Below are 20,574 nucleotides of genomic sequence, written 5' to 3'. Positions count from 1 at the left end.
AACAATGGCCAGGAGAGAGAACATCTTTCTTCTCTACTATTCCATAAGAATGTCTCTAAATCTACCTGTACCAAGGTGAGGAAACTACTTGACCAAGAATCTACACTATTCCTGAAAGTGGTCAGGCAGTCTGTATTGAAAACCCTTAAAAATATACCACCTTCTTTTTAAAAAATCAGGAAATTTTTTTGTTTTTATAATCATCTTCATTTCCAAATATATGTATGCCTTCTTCTCATACCAGTGAGACATTTTATGTAAGATATAATAAAGATTTTTTAAAAGAGGAAAAAAGCGGTTCAGCAGAACTAATACACCAAATGTAACTGACAATATATGTAATATTAAACACCCATAGTTCCCCAACTCTGAAGAGATATGAAAATGATCCATTTTCTCCTCTGTTTTGGAGTGCTAAGTTTAGTTGTTATAATTATAGAATGGAATGCACTAACTTTTCAAGCAGGCTGCTTCTGTTTTGAGTAGATTGAAATGTTTGGAAACTTTTCTTTATATCAATCTATAACCTTCTTGGAAATGTTCACCCCCTGACCTTCTGCAATCTAGCATAAAGAAGATAGAATTTATTCTCTCTTTTACATGACAACCCTTCAAATACTTGAAGACTACTACGATATTTCCCCTAAATCTTCTTTTTTAAAAAGTAAAACACTGTTTCACTTTATAAACCTTATTCTCATAGTATGGTGTTAAAATAATCAATCAGTATTCAATCCCATCACTGTGCAACTTATTTTTCCCCTAGAAAAGCTTGTTTATGTCTTTCCTAAGACATGGGAATTCCTCCCAATAGCTAATGCCTCTGCCTGAAATTTCCTTTTAAGTAAACTCAGAAGTAAACAAAAGAATACACAAAACTCTAGCTATGTTTTGACTGTATTGCTCAGGCAATATTCACAGCACTGAGGGCTACTATTAATATGCTGGTGTAGTTCTGAATCACAAAGTAAAACAGACTTGCCATATAGAAGGCAGAGGAAAAACATTTATTTAGATACCAGAAAGTTAAATCTTAACACCAGAAAATGAAATTTGTCATAGTAGCCAAGAAGTCAATATACATTATCACTGCAGGGGACAAAGCCATTCCTAAGCCTTATCCCTCTATCCTCCCCCCAGGACCTTCCCACAAACAAACATTCACTAGTCTAGCTATGCCTGCTTCCCTGTATCCTATCTTCCCTCTGTCCTAACTGCTGTTAGCAACTTCCTCCCAATTCTGTTCCACCTTTCTGGTTCCACCAGGAGAGCAAGCTTCTCTCACCATATGTGACTTAGGCTTCCATGTGATTTAAGCAGGTCACATGAGTCCATTAATGAATGGGAAGGATCTTCCCATTTAAATTACCATTACATTGACCAAGACAAATTAAGACAGACCTATCTCCTACATCCTTTGTATTACCATACCTCTTTAATGTACTCTAAAACAATTTTAACAACTTCTTGGTTGCTGTATCACTTATTTACTCAAAGGAATTTGCAAACAATTAATTTGCCCTTTCAAACCCTTCTCTTAAGGGCTTGGAATATGATACTCCATAAGGGAAAAAAATCTTGGATTACGGCCAGGGATCAACTACCGTAAGAAATTGAGCATAATCTTTTAGGGAAGGAGATAGATATTCAATAAAATAAAGGACTTCCAAACCTTCCAACAGAAAATTTCATCGTCAGATACAATACTCAAAAAAGGCATGAAAAGGTAAATGGAAAAGAAAAAAAAACAAGTTATTCAATAAGGGCAAACTGTTTACATCCCTCCAAGGGGAGGTGACATTTATAAATAGGTCTAAGATTCTAGGATTAGGATTATTGCATTTAGAATGGGAAGACACATGAAAAGTCATCTCAACAAGTCACCTCACTTTTACAGACAAGCCCACCAAGGCCAGAAAGTTCAAATACCTGCCCTGCCTATTTACCCAAGGAACACATTTGTGGTGATGAGAACTCAGTTCATGAAAGAAGGTCATATTTTCCAATTATGTGTTTTTGAAATGTTAGGGTTTTTTAATGTTTTCTTGACTGCCTTTTTATGAATAATAACAGCTCAAATCTTTTCAATCAAAAATTTGTGGAGTAAGAAAATGCATTCATCTGAGCAGAATTCAAAGAAGTATTTGCAGAAAGCTCAGTCTGAGCAGAACTAAAAGAAAGGTTTTAGCAGGTAAAACTAAGGATATCTCAGCAAATCTCAAGTATTTGGGTCTCTCTGTGAAAACAGATGAAAGTCTAAGAAGTTGGGACTTGTCTGAGCACAACTAAGAGTCCAATATGCCTGAAGAACAGAATGCATTAAGAAAAGTTTTATGTGATAAACCTGAAAAGGAAAGTGGGAGACAGGATGTGGAGGACTTTAATTTCAGCTTAACTAATTTGAACATTACTCTTATGTATCTCCAATAAGCATCTCTTTGATCATCTCTACTTGCCTTTATAATTTTAGTCCCTCCATAGACTCATAGACATACAGATTTAGAGCTGGAAGGAATCCTAGAGGTCACCAAATCCAACTCATTCCTTTTATAGATGAGGAAACCAAGATGAAGAGAAAAGCAAATTTCTCAAACTCACATAGATAGAACTTAAAACCAAGTTCTCTGACTCCAAGTCCCATTGCCTTTCAAATGTACCACACTGACTTCAATTTAATTCTGTGTTGATCTTTCCAAGATATATTTGATATCACTAGCTTCTTCATTCACCCTCATTCATTCTTCATCACCCTTAACTACTATTTTGTTCATTTATAAGAACCACTTGAAAGGAGTTACTAGGAGGTTTGATAATCATCTGGTTTTTGCACAGTGTGTATATACATATGTGTAAATATTGGGGAATCAGTTATAATCCTGGAACTGAGAGTAATCACCCAAGGATGTGTGTGTATTTTTCTCATTAATGCTCTCATAATGGGAGATTAGCATATTTTTATGGAAGCACTGAATGTTATAAGAAATCTTCCTAGTGAGGGAAGGCCTTTCATTTCATGCTGGTTTTCATTTCGTATCCTAGGTTTGTCAGACAGGAGAATATTTTTCTTCCTTTGTTTTGTTAAAGTCAGAACACAGATAAACATCAATGAGTGTATTTTCAATTTCTGGGCAGATTCTAGATCTTGAGTGTGAGAAGACATGCACCTCTGGAACACCTGCAGAGGACAAAGTAAGGATTTACTTTCAGTTCCCCCTTTATTCAATTTTTAGGCTCTGCTGACAATTTTCCTGTCTAGTTACTTCTCAGAGGACAAATCACAAAGATGTCTCTTCCAGGGACCTTAAAAAATTTTAAGGCAGTACAAAATTGTTTTGCTACCATTGCTGAGGCTAGATCAAAGCAAACTCTGCCATATTTCATCATTCATGGTTCAAATGGGTAGGTTATGGCCAAAATAGATCTCTCTTCTATTTTGAAACTGCAATTTCAGGATATTACAGAATTCCATGGCTAGCTCATAGTTCCACAAAACAATACTGAATTTATACCAAGTGGACTTAATCCAGGATCCAAAACTTTTGATTCATGCTCTCGTCTGCCCTTTGAGCAAATTAATTCTCTCTACTAATGTAGATTGGAAAAGATTTAGCAATTTAGAAACTTAGATGGTTGCCTGATGTAATGATAGATTAAATGACTTACTCAGCATCACAAAATCAATTAATATGTATCAGAGGTAAGAACTAACCCCTAGACTTTCTACTCTGACATCAGCTTTATCTATTGTATCATTCACACTACCTCTCATTCATTCATATGTTGGACCAAATATTCTATGTTTTGAATTTATTTGACTAAATTCAATTGTTTTAATGAAGAGTTCTGTTTGCTGTGACTTTTAAAAAAATGGCATCAGAGGCCAGAATAAAGAACAATGGACAGAAATTCAAGAGAGGCAGATTTGGACTCAGCAAAAGGAAACACAAAAAGTCACTAACAATGTGAACCATTTCCAAGTGGAATTTACTTGTTGGATAGGTAGAGTAAGGCCCATAATTACTGTCAACTTCCTCTTGTCAGGAATAGTTGTAGATAGAAAGGATTTCTGCTCAGAGGAAAAATAGACTAGGCAGTTGCTGAAGTACCTTCCTATGCTAGACTAATGTCATTATATGGTATTATGAATCAATGGCTCATTGATGTGAGCCCGCTGACCTAGCACAGACTGACCCCTATTCCTGTCTCCTTACTGAGTGTATTTCCTTCTTAAGTCTTCTTATAAAGCAAGCATGGAGTCAGGCTAGGTTGTGATGCTGATTCTTTTTGTTACCCTTCATGTCCACTATGCCTGTGAACCAGCTAACTTCCCAGGAATATATATTCCTTTTTTAAAATGTATTTATTTATTTTAAGTTTTCAGCATTCATTTCCACAAAATTCTGAGTTTTAAATTTTCTCCCCATCTCTCCCCTCCCCCCACGCCAAAAGGCTGAGCATTCTGATTACCCATTCCACCAATCTGCCCTCCCTTCTAACATCCCTCCCTTCCCTTATCCCCATCTTGTCTTTTGTCCTGTAGGGCAAGATAAAGTTCTATACCCCATTACCTGTATTTCTTATTTCTCAGTTGTATGCAGGAACAATACTTAACATTTGTTCCTAAAACTTTGAATTCCAACTTCTCTTCCTTCCTCCCTCCCCACCCAACCCCACTGAAAAGGTAAGCAATTCAGTACAGGCTATATATGTGTAATTTTGCAAATGACTTCCATAACAGTCATGTTGTGTAAGACTAATAATATTTCCATCCATCTTATCCTGTCTTCCATTTCTTCTATTCTCTCTTTTGACCTTGTTCCTCCCCAACAGTGTTTATTTCTAATTGCTCCCTCCTCCCACTTGCCCTCCCTTCTATCATTACCCCCACCATGCTTCTCCCCTTCTCCCCTACTTTTCTGTATTGTAAGACCTATTTTCAAACAAAATTGAGTATGCATGTTATTCCTTCCTTGAGCCAAATGTGATGAGAGTAAGCTTCACTTTTTCCCTCTCACCTCCGCACTTTTCTCTTCCATTGAAAAGACTTTTTCTTGCCTCTTTTATGAAAGATAATTTGACCCATTCCATTTCTCTCTTTCTCCTCCCAATATATTCCTGTCTCACCTCTTAATTTTGTTTTTTTAGATATGATTCCTTCCTATTCAACGCATGCCATGCTCTGTCATTGTCTCTCTCTGTCTCTGTCTCTCTCTCCATATGTGTGTGTGTGTGTGTCTGTGTCTGTGTAATCCCACCAACTGCCCAGATACTGAGAAAAGTTTCAAGAGTTACAAATATTACCTTTCATATAGGAATGTAAACAGTTCAATTTAGTAAGGCCCTTACAATTTCTCTTTCCTGTTTACCTTTTTGTGCTTTCCTTGATTCTTGCATTTGAAAGTCAGATTTTCTTTTCAACTCTGGTCTTTTCATCAAGAATGCTTGAAAGTCCTGTATTTATTGAATGACCATTTTTCCCCTGAAGTATTATACTCAGTTTGGCTGCCTAGGTGATTCTTAGTTTTAATTCCAGTTCCTTTGACTTCTGGAATATCATATTCCATGCCTTTCTATCCCTTAATGTAGAAGATTCTAGATCTTGTGTCATTCTGATTGTATTTCCACAATACTTGAGTTGTTTCTTTCTAGCTGCTTACAATGTTTTCTCCTTGACCTGGAAACTCTGCAGTTTGCCCACAATGTTCCCAGGAGTGTCTCTTTTTGGATCACTTTCAGGAGGTGATCAATGGATTCTTTCAATATTTATTTTTCCTCTGATTTTAGACTATCAGGGCAGTTTTCCTTGATGATTTCATGAAGGATGATGTCTAAGACTCTTTTTCTGATCATGAGTTTCAGGTAGTCTCACAATTTTTAATTGTCTCTTCTGAATCTTTTTTTCCAGGTCAGTTGTTTTTCTAATAAAATGTTTCACATTTTCTTCTATTTTTTTCATTCTTTTGATTTTATTTTATAATTTCTTGGTTTCTCATAAAGTCATTAGTTTTCATCTGTTCTATTCTAATTTTTAAAGAACTTTCTTCAGTGAGCTTTTGAGCCTCCTTTTCCATTTGGCTAATTCTGCTTTTTAGAGCATTAATCTCCTCATTGGCTTTTTGAACCTCTTTTGCCAATTAAGTTAACCTATTTCTAAAGGTGTTATTTTCTTCAGCATTTTTGGGTCTCCTTTAGCAAGCTATTGACTCGTTTTTCATGATTTTCTTGCGCCTCTCTCGTTTCTCTTCCCAAGTTTTCCTTCGCCTCTCTTACTTGATTTTCAAAATCATTTTTGAGCTCTTCCATGGCCTGAGACCATTGAATAGTTATTTTGGATATTTGGGATACAGAAGCCTTGATGTTTATGTCTTTCCCTGTTGATAAACATTGTTTTTCCTCATCTGAAAGGATGGGGGAAGATGCCTGTTCACCAAGAAAGTAATCTTCTATAGTCTTAATTTTTTCCCTTGTTTGGGCATTTTCCCAAGAAGTTACTTGACTTTTGGGTTCTTTATCAAGAGTAGAGTATTATTCTGGGGACCTGTAAGCTTTCAGTTCCTCCAAGGTGGCACCATCAAGCCTCCACACTGATCTGGGAGCAACCAGAAACTTTTGTGCCCAGAATCTGTGAGTAGTAGAATGTCCTCTCCACAATAGCCTCACCTCCAGTTCCGCCACCCCAGCACTCAGGGCTGAGGTTCAGATCAGCTGCTCAGTTCCCCCAGGGTCTTTACAATGATGCCTCTAACAATGGATGTTGGCTGCTCCCTGCAATGGGAGCTGCCACTGCCCACTGAGGTCTCTGCCACTACTGCCTGGGGCCAGAACTATGGGGAGGACCCTTCTCCTTTGAAAAAGCCCTTTCACTGACCTTTGTCACCTGTGGGATGAGGGAATTTGTGAATCACCACTGCTACTTCTGGGAATTCCGCCCCCTGAGGCCTGTTCTGGTCTTCCTCCCTGCCCTACGTGATCAAGGCTGGGTTGGGCTTTGCTCCATGTCTGGTGTGACAGACCTTTCTTGTTGGCCTCCAAGGTCACCATGGGCTGGAAATTTCATCCACTCCATTGTTCTGTGGCTTCTGCTGCTGTAGAATTTGTTGAGAGTCATTCTTTACAGGTATTATACAGGCTGTAGGGGAAGAGCTAGAGTATATGTGTCTTTCTACTCCACTATCTTGGCTCTACCCTTCTAATCTATATTCTTTGTCCTGAAGAAATTGCTGTAAGTTTGTTTCTAAACCTGGTCAGGCTGAATTAGTCACTCACAGTCCCTCAAAAGTGATGCTCAAGAATTGCACCTGGTTTGCTCCTGTCATCCAGTGATTGTCATCCACTGCTGCCATCTTATGGCAGTGTATGGGACTTATACATGTCATACACTATTGGGGGGGATAAATTGAAACCAAGAGAGAAGAGTAATCAGGAAAGGTCTTGATGACAGAGGGATAGTTTCTTAGACAGAATATTACCTCAGGTATTCAGAATTAGCAACAAATTAATGATGTGAATTCCTTGAGTGTGGGGACTATGTATTGAATTTCTTTTTTACTCCTCAGAACTTTTCAAATTGGAGGGGGTATCTCAGAATGGTATATTTCATCCAGGAAGAGCACTAGGTTGGGAGTTAAGATGCCAGGCACTGTGCTAAGTTCAGGGCAATAAAGAATTTAAAGTCAGGAAAACTGGGTTTTCTCCTGCTATCAAATCCCATATACCTTTTGTATAACCTTGGGGAAGTTATTCAATATCCTTCTTCCTTATACATTGATGTAGCTAAACTTGATAAGGTCTGAAATTCCTTCCAGCTCTCTGATGCTCTTCTTCTTATAAAAAGCAGAGTGCACAAAAAAATGAATTAATAATGGTGTACTTTGTCTACTGGATTCAGGTCCTTAAGTTTTACAATAACCATTATTGTTCAAATCCTCTAGGATTTGGGGGAGATGGATAATCAGGAGAGTCAGGAAAACTAAGAAATACATGTGAGTTTACGTGTCTCAGAGCCCTCAGATTTCTATGCCCTTTTGTTCTTGAAGAAACACCCTGCTCCAAGTTCCATTGGCTTTGGGAAGAAAAAGAAAGATGCCCACATATGTGAATATGTTTCCTGGTTGATCCACTGTAATCAGGTGAACCAGAATGATGAGAAATGAGAATTATCCTGAAATATTATGGAGCCCTGTGCAGAGGAGCTCTAGAAAATTGTAGGTAGAGAAGAAAAGATGGAGATTTGGGGTGAGACAAATCAAGCCCACTTTCAGAAAAACTTTCTTCCTCTGGGTCTCTCTGAACACCTCCTAAGGACATCTTTTCTCATTCTGAAACTTACTATTTTTCCTTCTTTTTATCTCCTTTTCACCACCTGTGGTATAACATATGTGAAACTACTGAAGGAGGTCAAAAGGGAATTAATCCAACTTGCAAATCCTTGCCTTCTGAAAGCATTTTACAATTTGAGTTTCTATACTACCTGATTATGCCAAGAACCACGTGACTATTAAGAATACATTACTCAATGGGAGAAGGGGAAAGGGTACAAATAAGGAAGAAAGAGTCAAAGCATAGGATGGGGGCTCACAGAACAGAGATGAGAAGGATGTTCTGTTTGAGGTATATTTAAGCATATTACAGATGATCCTTCTAGACCGCTGTGAAACCTAAAAGCCATTTATTCACTAATTTGGTACAGTGCATGGTACAGTAGACCCTAAGAAGTCTCCCTCTTTAACTTTGGAACAATAACAAAGTTTGGATGAAATGCTTTCTGAGTGCATGTCCTTTCTCGATTGAGAATAGGGCTGAGCACAGGATGATAAATGGAATTTGAAGACTCTCAAAAATTGGTTTAGCACAGTGGGGCTAAAGACAGAGCACTGATCTGCCTTCATGGGTTACCTTTAGGAAGGGGAGGTGGTGACCTATGAGATTACAAGAGCAAGTCCTTTTTCAACCCAGCTGTATTTATCACATTAGCTGGACCATCAGAAGTCCTACACTGAAACTTTCATTATTTGAGTGGCTCCTCTAAGTTAGACAACTTAGGAAAGATACTTTTTCAAGGATTCTCCTAGAAAAGCATGTACTAACTAGGATGCTTCTCTATTTAGTGCCCATTATCAAATCTCAAGAGACTATAATATCACAATAGAAAGTACTGAACATTTAGGAGCAGATAGGTCCTAACATGATGAGACATAAAATAATGAAATTTCACTAGAGGAAACCCTGGGTATTGGAATGGGGTGTAAGCAAAATGACAAAGTTAGATTAAGAAAGCAGTACAAGAATAATGTGCTTAAATTTACTGTTCTGTTTCTTTTGCAGGAACACTCCCCTTCTGTGATATTTTTACGGAGACAAGTGTCCAATGAAGACTTTGTGTCACAGTTCTGATTTCCCTGAGTCATCTCAAAGATTCTGGGTTTTCTCCCTCCTCCTCCCACTCAAAACCACACTTATTAAATCCCTGCATATACATATACATATATATATATATGTGTGTGTGTGTGTGTGTGTGTGTGTGTGTGTGCGTGTGTGTGTACACACACACACACAAATACTGAAATAGTAACTTACCATTTCATAGACATTTGCTATATTCAAGACACCATGCCATATGTAGGAAAATATGAAGCTATCTGATCTCAAGTAGATTATAATCTATTATAAAGATAAAACCACTCTACAAATAACTATAAGACAAATTACAATCAGGAACTGTACCTGTGCTTTTATTGCTGTAGAGAACTCCCATGTAAAAAAACGAACTCTGTTCACCAATGTGAGGACACTGATTTTTCTGACATATATTGTCTAGATCAGAAATGTCATACATTCAACCAACTGGCATTGCAGCAGCAAACATTCCAGTGTGCCGATGAACTATTTGAAAATGTAATTGGGAAATATTTAGCAAAATAAATAAAAATGCACTAGGACATAGATAATGCTAATATGTATTTTTCTAACTCAATATGAAGCCCACAGGTATGGTTAAATAAACCTTTTTCTATTTGAGCTTGACACTATCTAAAATCTAGAGCATCAACAAGTTAAATGACTAGCTTAGGGTCACATAGCTAGTAAGTGTCAGAGGGTAGAACTTGAAACCAGGTCTTTCTTCTTAAGGCTGGTTCTCCATTCAATATGCAATACTACCTATCATAATAAAACTTAAAAAGGAATGAATACAAAACTAAATGGTCTAAGAAATTAAGAAAGCTAGGATTTCCTCTAGCTGGAGCCATCAGAGGGAGTTTCATTGAGAAAATGTCATCTGAGCTAGACATTGAAGGAAAGGTAGGATTTCAATAGACCCTACCATCAGGAACCCAAGTGATAGAGAAGGATTATGTCTATTCCAGGCATGGAGAACAGCCCAAGCAAATGCTTAAAGGTGAAAGTAGGCACATGAAGATCAGACAATAATTTGCAGATAAAATCTGCACTCTAATTGAAATATGGAGTGATTGAAGTAAGAATGTGTGAAATAAGCCTGAAAAGCTGTGAATGCCAAATTAATGAGGTATCGTTTTATACTGTAGGAGAAGGAAAACCACTAATACTTTTGGCCTGAGATGATACTGCTAATCTAAGGAACCACAGCCGCGTTAGCTGAGACTACTCTGAGTCCTTGGCCTTCACAACCTCTAGAGTCATTCTCTGCAGAGAATACAATATCTCTTCTCAGACAGGCAAGGGTTAATCTGAATTATTTTTATCATATCCTGGAGGATGGCACAGAAATAAGTACTCAGGGATTTAAAGGCTTGGAGCTTTCCCTCCTGGGATTCTAAGGAGAAGAGTAAGAAGTCACGTCTTGTTTCTTACAAGGGCATTCATTCAGCCTTCAGCTGAGTTCCCTATCAACAACAGGTATTTCCTTTCTACAAGTAGGATAACTGAAGTCTGAGTTCGGTGAGCTAAACCAAGGTTGTGAGCAAAGTGATGTTGATTGCTGAGGACTGGGGTGGAGGTGGGGGGTTGTACTATTTGTCCAGAAATATCATTAAACTACCTTATCTCAGACTTATGTAGGATACAGCCTACATAAGGAGGTAAGGAAGTACATAAGACCACCTTGGATTAATAGTGAATCTGTGTATATTGTATGTATGTGTGGGTGTGACACATGTATACACATACACACATATATACATATATACATAAACACACACATAAATACACAAATGTGTGAATATGTGTCTGGGTACATATAAGAGGGTCTCAATCCTTAGGAAAGAACTAGAATGAGGACTGGATGTAAGGAATGCCATCAGAAGCCTTTGTTTGATCATTTCTTATACATGAGCATTTGTGACTTTGAATATGTCACTTCATTTTTCTTACTCATAATTCAAATATTTTTTCCCCAGAGAGTCCAAATTAAATATTTTCCAGTACACCTTGTATTGTTCTGTGTAACATTGCTTGATTTCAACAGTACTATATAGTAGAAGGCTAAGGGAATGAAGGTTTAATAATGCCTTTAATTACAATCCCAAGAACCGGCAGTCATAGATCATGTTAAGGTTTACAATTTGCTTTATATCCATTATCTCATTTTAGCCTCACATCACCCCAGTATGAGAGACAGATTCCTGGAGAGGGTATAATTTAGACTAGACTTTAAAGATGAGTCTCAATTTAGTAGATAAAAATGGGGCAGGGAAAGAGAATGTACCACTCAGGGTTAAAATCAAAAGCAAAGTTACAGAGGTATAAGAATGACATTGTTAAATAGTGGGATTCTGGGGTCGGAAGACCTGGGTTCAAATCCTATTTTCAATGCTTATTACCTAAGCCACCTTGGATAAAATAATTAATTCCTGGGGCCTCACTTTCTCCATATGTAAAGTGAGGAGAGTTGGCCTCTGAGGTCCCTACCACCTCTGCATTTATGATCCTTTCAGTGTGGGGGGAAAGAGCATAAGTAGTCCACCTCAGCTTGAGTATGCAATATGCAGGCAGAAGGGAGCCCTCATATTGCTATAAGGGAGTATGAGATAAGATCAAAACTTAGCTCCAGGTTGTGGAGGGTTAGCACTCGGGTATGGTGATGTCAGTTTGAAATTTCAAGGAAGATAATCTCTGAATAAATAAATCCAATCAAATCTGACATTTTTTTCTTCTCCGACCATTAAAGGAGACGCTGTATTATGGAGGAAGGAACTTCAATCCAGTTAAACAGAAATTAACTGTAATCCTCAATTTACAGTATTCATTCTGTATATTTATTAAGCTCTTTTCATCATGACTTTAAGATGGTCCAATAATTCTTAAATTATCTTTCCAGGTAACTAGCTTGCGTGATTGTTTAAAAAACAAATCAACCCAAACCAACCCAACCTAGGTTACTGGTGTAACCTAAAGGAGCCATTTGGTTTCCCTGGCCCTCCATTTCCTAGTCAGAAAAATGATGTTGTTGAACTGGATGTGGACCACAACAGTCCCAACTATGTAACTGAGAAAAAATTAGCAAAATAAATAAAAATACAATGAAGCATCCAAAGTTAACAGGTGGCCAGAAAACATCCTTATCTATGACTTATAGCATCCTTCCCAATTTTACTTAAATTTAAAATCACTGACAAAATTTTGTAGGAATCAGTGTCAAGATTTGAATTGGACTTCAAAAATATTAACTTTATTAAGTCCAGAGTGAGGTGTTGGGGGTAGGGGGAGGAGGCTGGCCAGATAATAAATCGTTTAGAAATCTACAGCACGAATGAATTTGTCCTTTGATGGGCATAAGCTGAAAAGCATTCAATGATATGGCTAAGTAATTAAAAAAGTCAAATGTTTTCTTAGGCCGTATACATAGATACAAGACTGCCTGGAGCAAAAGAGGTGATCACCTAGCTGTACTGTGCTCCAGTTTTTGCTTCCATTCAGGTTGTCATATTTTCAGAGTATCACCATATGATGATAACAGGGATGGTGTGGGAAATAGAAATCAGGCTAGATGAAAACTGCTCTCAGAAATGAAAGCTATATATTTCAGATGAAATTAAATTTGGTGGTGATCTGGTCACTGTTTGCAAAGCTCCACAAAGGTGACAAGTAAAATGGGGATGGAATTTATACAACTTGGCTCCACAAATATGAGCTCCCACCAATGGGAGACAGTTACAAAGAGACATATTTTGGTCCAATGGAGGAGAAATTCTCTAAGAGAGTTATTCAGACCTAAAATGGACTGCCATTTAGAAGTAATGGGGTCCCTATCACTGTATACTAGGAAAAAGGCCAGGTTGGCAAAAGAGAGCTCTGCCTCAAGCTGGGTGACTTTGAACAAGTCAGACTCTCTGGGAACCAGTTTTCTCATTTGTAAACTGAGGCGATTGGATTACATGACTTCAAAGGTACCTTCTAGCTCAAAATCAACAATCCCATGATTGTAAGTGGACATTATGTGATCATTGTTTAGGGATGAATTAGATAGAGCTCTATATTCCTTGGTGAGACATGGGATCCCACTCCACAGTGGTGATGACTTGATGATTATATTGATCAAGTATCATTTCCCCTTGAATATAAATCAGAGGTAGCATAGTAGAGTGGATAGAGAGCTGACTTCCAAACCAGGAAGTCTTGGGTTCAAGTCCACCTCTGAAATATACTCTGTGTCCCTAAGTAAGTCACTTAACCATTTAATGTCCCTAGTACACTCTGTAAAACCATTAGCATAAGAGAGGACATTAACCTTCATTGATAGAGTAGTCTCTAACCAGTAGTTCCCAAAACCAATGACATTCTCAAATAAATCATATCATTCTTACACAATGGGCTGTTTGCTATAATATTAAGGACTCTACCCATCAATACAAATTTGAATAATTTCTACCTACTTCTAAGGTCAAGGATCACCCTAGGTAGTACTGCTAAGGATGTAAGTGTTTGATCATCTGCCCTTTTAGACAAAGAACTCTGGCCAGGACACAAGATCCGGATTGTCAAATTTATTGATTTTTGTCACTATGTGTCAATTACTTAATCTCCCTGAACCCAAAGCCTTCATCGATAAAGTGGGGTTATGAGACTTTCCATTACCTACCTCACAGAGTTACTGTAAGGAAAGCAATTTGTTAACTATAAAGTTTATGAATACCACTATATATATATATATATACATATATATATATATATATATATATATATATACATATATATATATATACACACACACACACACACACACACCTATGTGTATACAAACTTTTAGGTGAATAGAACTTTTATTTGCATTTTATATAGGTATATGTATTTTGTGAGTAGAACTTTATGCACATTACATAAAACCATGTGGACAAATATGTACATCAGTGAATATAATTTCATGTATTATATATATACAGATATATGTGCATACGTCTATATATTTGTATATGTGTAGGATTGACTACCCTTATTTATTTAGCACCCTCTTCCTCTGCTGGGAACAAAATGCTCTCTGTCTATTCTACTCCTAGAAAATGCTTGGGTTAACACTGAACTGTTAGTTCTCCAGTGTACCACACCCTGAAGAATTCTTTGCACTGGGGAAGAGGTCCCCAAGCACATAGAATTTTGACACTGGCACATTCCTCAGAGCAACCACGATCTCTGGCAGATACTTCTGACTTTGCCTTCTTTTCAGAGCCCAAGAATCACCTTTTCAGGAGTCCTGATGGCCACATTCAACCTAAGCAGCTACAGCCCCAGCTCCTTTACCCTAGTAGGGATCCCAGGGCTTGAGAAATTCCACATCTGGATTGCAATTCCTTTCTGTGTCATCTACCTTGTGGCCATTACAGGTAACTCTCTCCTGCTGTACCTCATTGCCATGGAGCGCAGCCTCCATGAGCCCATGTTCCTTTTCCTCTCCATGCTGGCCCAAACAGACCTGATTCTGTCATCTACTACAGTGCCCAAACTCCTCAGTAACTTCTGGTTTGGTGACAAGAAAATCACCTTCTCAGGCTGCCTCACCCAGATGTTCTTCCTCCATTTCAGCTTTGTTGTGGATTCTGCCATACTACTGGCCATGGCATATGACCGCTATGTGGCCATATGCTCCCCACTGAGATATACCACCATCCTGACCTACCAAGTCATCGTCAAGATTATGATGGGAATCATCATCAGGAGCTTCTGTGTCATCTTACCAGATGTGTTCTTGCTAAAGCGATTGCCCTTCTGTAGGACACTTGTCATCCCTCATACATACTGTGAACACATAGGTGTGGCTCGACTCTCCTGTGCTGACATCTCCATCAACATCTGGTATGGTTTTGCTGTGCCCCTCATGACTGTAATCTCTGATATTGTCCTTATTGCTGTCTCTTACACCATTATACTGAGCACAGTCTTTCACCTTCCTTCTCATGGAGCTCGCCAGAAGGCTCTTGGAACCTGTGGGTCTCACATCTGTGTTATCCTCATGTTCTACATTCCAGCCTTCTTCTCCATTCTTGCCCATCGCTTTGGACACAAAGTTCCACGTCATGTCCTCATCCTATTTGCCAACTTTTATGTTGTCATTCCACCAGCTCTCAACCCCATTGTCTATGGAGTGAAGACCAAGCAAATTCGTGAGAAAATTCTCCTCCTGTTTTCTACAAAGGGGACACAATGATATCTCACACTATTGGACGGGGGAACTCGTAGGAGGTGGGGGAAATCCTTAAAAGAAAATTAATTTTTTGACATTTTCTATACAAAGAGGAAGAGAGAAACACAATTTGATTCCTATCTTCATAAAATTCAAGAGTCTAACCTTAGTAAAATAAATAAGCAGAATAGAGATAGGAAAACAATAACAAGTAAATCAGGGAAGATGATTTATTCTCAAGGATACAGTCAAGTCTGCTTGTAACTAGCAGAGAGAGAGAGACCCCTATTTGTGTTTGAGCAGTGTACATTGTGAACCTGTGGCTTCTGAAAGCAAAAGGAGTGATTAGGATAGCCTGTTTCTTTTCTCTACAATTTAGAAATAAATATTTCCAAACAGGTGATTTGGGAAAAAATCAGCCACCATAGCAGAAAAATGAAAGATAGCCCAGGCCCAATATTATATATCTGAAATCAAATTTATTTGAATGAAATATGAGGCTCTAGTCAGTTGGTCTTTAGTTTCAGAGAATAAGAGCCCAGTTACTAAAATAACACTCTAGACACTTTCCTGTTGTAGGTTTGTTCATCCAGACTTTCAAGAACCTCTTCTATGAGGCCCCCTGGCAATTCTGCCACTGCAAATGCGAGAAAGAGAGAGAGAGAGAGAGAGAGAGAGAGAGAGAGAGAGAGAGAGAGAGAGAGAGAGAGAGAGAGAGAGAGAGAGAGAAGAGACAGAGACAGAGATAGAGACAGAGAGATTCAGGTCCACACATAAGGAAGTAACTCAAAAATAGAAGTATTTGTTATTCCATTTATGTATGAAATTTTCATTTCCCTTCATGGGCTAGAACATTTTGTGATCATAACTGGATAATGGTTTAGAGATAGAAGAGACCAAGAATTCATAGATTCAACCCACTCATTTTACAGATGTGGGCACTGAAGGCCAGAGAAGTTAAATGTCTTGGCAGGGTTACACATCCAAGAAGTATTTGATTCCAACCTGGGTCTTCTAGCTATAAGTCTGCCTCTAGTGAGGCAACTAGGTCAAGCAGTGAATAAAAAATAGGATTTGGATTTAGGAGAACCTGAGTTCAAATTCTGATTCAGACACTTACTAGCTGTATGAAATTGGGCAAATCACTTAATGTCTCTCTGCCTCAGTTTCCTCATCTTTCAAGTAGGCAAAATAGCACCTTCCTCATGAAATTATTTTGAGGATCTCATGAGGTAACCTATTTAAAGAGCATTGGAAACCTTAAAGTAATACATACATACATACATACATATATATACATACACATAGACACTATTATTATTATTTTTCTATCTGTACTAATCACATTACCTTTCAGTCAAGCTAAAAAGTTAGCTTCTGTGCCTATGCAAAAGCAACAAGAAAGAAATTATAAAAACTAGCCCCAAAGAGTTCCAAAAAAGTAGTGATTATGAACGCATGACATTGAAATTCACCAGGGCATGACAGAAAAGAATTTTCATTTTGTGTTGATAGTTCACAAATATCAGTTAGGTGCCTACTACATACTAGATGATGTGCTAAGTTGTCGGGATTCAAAAAGAGGCAAAAGACACTCCCTCCCCTCAAGAGTCTCTCAGTAAATGGTATAAACAAGAAGGATAACATGAAAATGACTGTGACCAAACATAGATTGGAGATAATCAATAAAGGGAAAGCATTAACATTAAGGACAAATAGGAAAAACTTATAGAGCACGGGATTTTAGCTGTTACTTGAAAGTCACACTTTCCTGCTATGCCCTCTACCCAATTCGGGGAAAAAAATGGTCTTAAAAGGACCACTGATGTGGATACATAGGTAAGTCGCCAGCTAACTTGTATGAAAGAAAGACTACCTAGAGAGGATATGAGGAAGGACAGATAACACAAAATGAGCACAAAAGCACTTATAGTTCTGAAAAAATAGTATAAATTACAGTAAAATTCAGAAGAAGTTTGAAGTAGAAAGAAAAGCTAAAGACAGCAAAAAGGAGCTTTTTATCTTTTAATATGTTTATTATTTTTCCAAAAGAAGATTTATCCTTTTTCTTTCTCTGTGTCATGTTAAGAAAGCAAAAGCAAAACAGACAAAAAAAGAACAAAAAACAAGTCGTAGCCAAGCAAAACAGATTCCTATATTGATCTTGTCCAAATGAATTCTTTTTCAATCTGTATATACTGTGTCCTTTGTCAATCAATGGATGGGTAGTCTGTTTCACTACGAGCCTTCTGGAACTGTGGATTATAGCTTTACCAATAGTTGAAAGTACCTATTTTGCCACTGTCCCTCCAGCATTTGTCATTCTATTTTTTTTTTGTCAACTTTGCTAGTCTGAGGAGTTTGAGGTGGAATCTTAGATTTTCAAAAATTTGTATCTCTCTAATTATCCATGCATTAAAGCATTTTTAAATATGGCTATTGATAACTTGAATTTCTTCCTCTGAAATTTGCCTGTTCATATTCTTTGACTACTTTTGAAATGGGAAGTGGCTCTTATTCTTATCATTTTGAATAAATTCACTATATTAGAAATGAGATCTTTCTAAGTTCTCATTTGAATGGCCAATCCAAAAAGTAGTAATTAGTTCAAAAACAATTTGAAAGGGAATCCCTATGGATCTGTGCCCAACCCTATGTTACCTCAACATTTTTTATTAGTAACTTGGAATAACAAATGATACTTTCATCAAGTTTGACAATGATATAAGGTTAGGAATGTTACCTAAAGTACCAAATGTATTAAGAGTTAAAATATCTGGACAAATTACTCCCTTGGGTTGATTTTAACCTGAACATGTTTAATTAGAATAAATGTACACTTTTATCCTTTCCTTCAAAAGATACAACTTCACAAGTTCAAAGTCAGAGAAGTTTGGTTGGACAATTTGTAAATAAGAAGGAAGGGTTGAAATAGACTGCAAGATGAACACAAGCAAACAGTTTGTCTCAGAGTATGTAACAAAAATGTGAAGTATAAGAAACTTGTGATTGTCTTGAACTACATAAGAAAGTCTATGAACAAGTTGTCCCCAGGCTCCTTAAGTAGTTTGAGATTTACAATAATTTGACTTCATCCTTAAGGTTGGTTCTGGGCATAGGGGACCCAGAAGCCTTGCTGGCTCTGAGAACTCCATTCCCACAGGGACTCCATAGGGAGAGATAAATGGACATGACTTTCTTTCTTTCTGGTTATGAGTCTATGTCCTTCTGTCTTATAATCATTTCTCCTGGTTATTTGTCCATCCCCACCCTCCAGATGCCTCCAACCTATTTTCTCTGCGTTTTACCTGGCTCCATTACCAGATGCCTCTCCATCTATGCTTAGCATCACAAAGACAGGTGAGTGTCATTCTCTGAGTTGTAAAAAGGGTGAAGACTGGATAAATTTGGAGATGAGAACATGGCAAAGGGCGAAACTCCCTAGGTCCACAGAAGAAAACCATCGTGAAGAAAAAAAATGATTATTGGAATCACCTGGTATATGACTTCCCCAAATAGTTCTATGATTCAGACAGAGGCTAAAACTCCCACAGGATCAACTTTTTCAGTGTTTTTTATAATGTTTCATGTAACATAATGAAGATGAACCAGAAAACAAAGGTGTAGCAATACATCACTAATCCCTAAGCTAAGTATCTGGTTTTATGTATCTATAAATGTCTTCATGAGCAAGGATGATTTTGCTATTACCTGTTACCTGAATATATGCATCTATCTATGCATGCATGCATCATAATGCTTGTTTGCTACTCATAAACACTATCACAGGAGAGGCAGATGTGATTGAGGCCCAGAACCAGACTAATATAACATGCACATTAAAATATGCACATATGTATACATAAATTCATATACATGTACAGCCATGCCTTAAGGATCAACTTTCCAAGTGTAATATTAAGAGTGTATGACTACTGGAATTTAATTATTGCAAAAAGATATGGGGATCTTAGTAAATTGCCACTTCAATATAAACAGTAAAGCAGTAAAGGATACAACTAATGCAGCTTTAGGTAGTATGACAAGAGGTAAAAATGTCTAACTTTAGGGAGATGATAGTTTCCTCATATCCAGAGAAGGTGAGGCTCCCATGCGGAGTATTGTGACCTATGCAAGGTTTCACATCATAGCAAAGGTTTTTAAAGTTATTTTTGAAAGTTTTCCTATCAAGCAGTTCTGGAAATCAACATAATAAAGGAATTCAAAGTTGTTTTTGCATGTAAATTTATTAATTCAATGGTGGATATTTAGTTTTGAGAAGATAAGAATTGGTGTGTATGTGTATAGAGGGAGATGATAAATGTTTTCAACTATGTGAAAGGCTATTGGATGAAAAAGGATTTCTACTCTGTTACTTGGCCCTAAAGATCAGAAGTACAAACAAGGAAGAGAAAATCCAAAACAACAAAATTAATTTGCATGAAAGGAAAAATAAAACAAACAACTAAACAAATTATCCTTTAATTGAAAGGTCTACTTCAACAGAGGTTTATGCAGACTGAGAGGTGATTTGTCAATGGTATTGTAGACAGAATTATAATAGCAATAACATTTATGTAGTATTTTCTATGTGACAGACATTTTGCTAAGCACTTTGCAATAATTATCTCATTTGATCCTCAAAACAATCCTGAGAAGTAGGTGCTATGATTATTCCCATTTTCAGATGAGGAAACAGAGGCAAAGAGAGTTGAAATGACTTGCCAGCTGATAACTGTCTGAGGCAGGATAAGAACTCAGGTCTTCCAGACTCCAGGTTCATCTCTCAGTTCTCTCCACCACCTAGGTGTCTCTAAATAGGATTACTTCTAGGGTTGACATTGGACTCTATCACAGGCTCTCAAAGGTGGAAGGAGTCTCATAGGTTATCTTAATCAACCTGTGGTTGGACAGGAATTCTATGCTGGCCTATACTTTATGGAATTTTTCTTCTCCTTCCTCTTCCTCTTCCTCATCTTCTT

The 20,574-nt window shown here is 37.5% G+C and overlaps 1 protein-coding gene across 1 annotated transcript; it reads left to right on the top strand.

The window, feature by feature from the left end:
• The first annotated feature begins 14,668 nt into the window (after positions 1–14,668).
• On the top strand, positions 14,669–15,616 carry LOC140508706 (olfactory receptor 52H1-like). Its single transcript, XM_072616587.1, has one exon. The coding sequence runs from the start codon at positions 14,669–14,671 to the stop codon at positions 15,614–15,616; it is 948 nt and encodes a 315-aa protein (XP_072472688.1).
• The last annotated feature ends 4,958 nt before the right edge of the window (positions 15,617–20,574 follow it).

The sequence above is a fragment of the Notamacropus eugenii genome, chromosome 5 (assembly GCF_028372415.1).
Source record: "Notamacropus eugenii isolate mMacEug1 chromosome 5, mMacEug1.pri_v2, whole genome shotgun sequence".
NCBI lineage: Eukaryota > Metazoa > Chordata > Mammalia > Diprotodontia > Macropodidae > Notamacropus > Notamacropus eugenii.
This window is presented reverse-complemented; position numbering and strand designations above follow the sequence as displayed.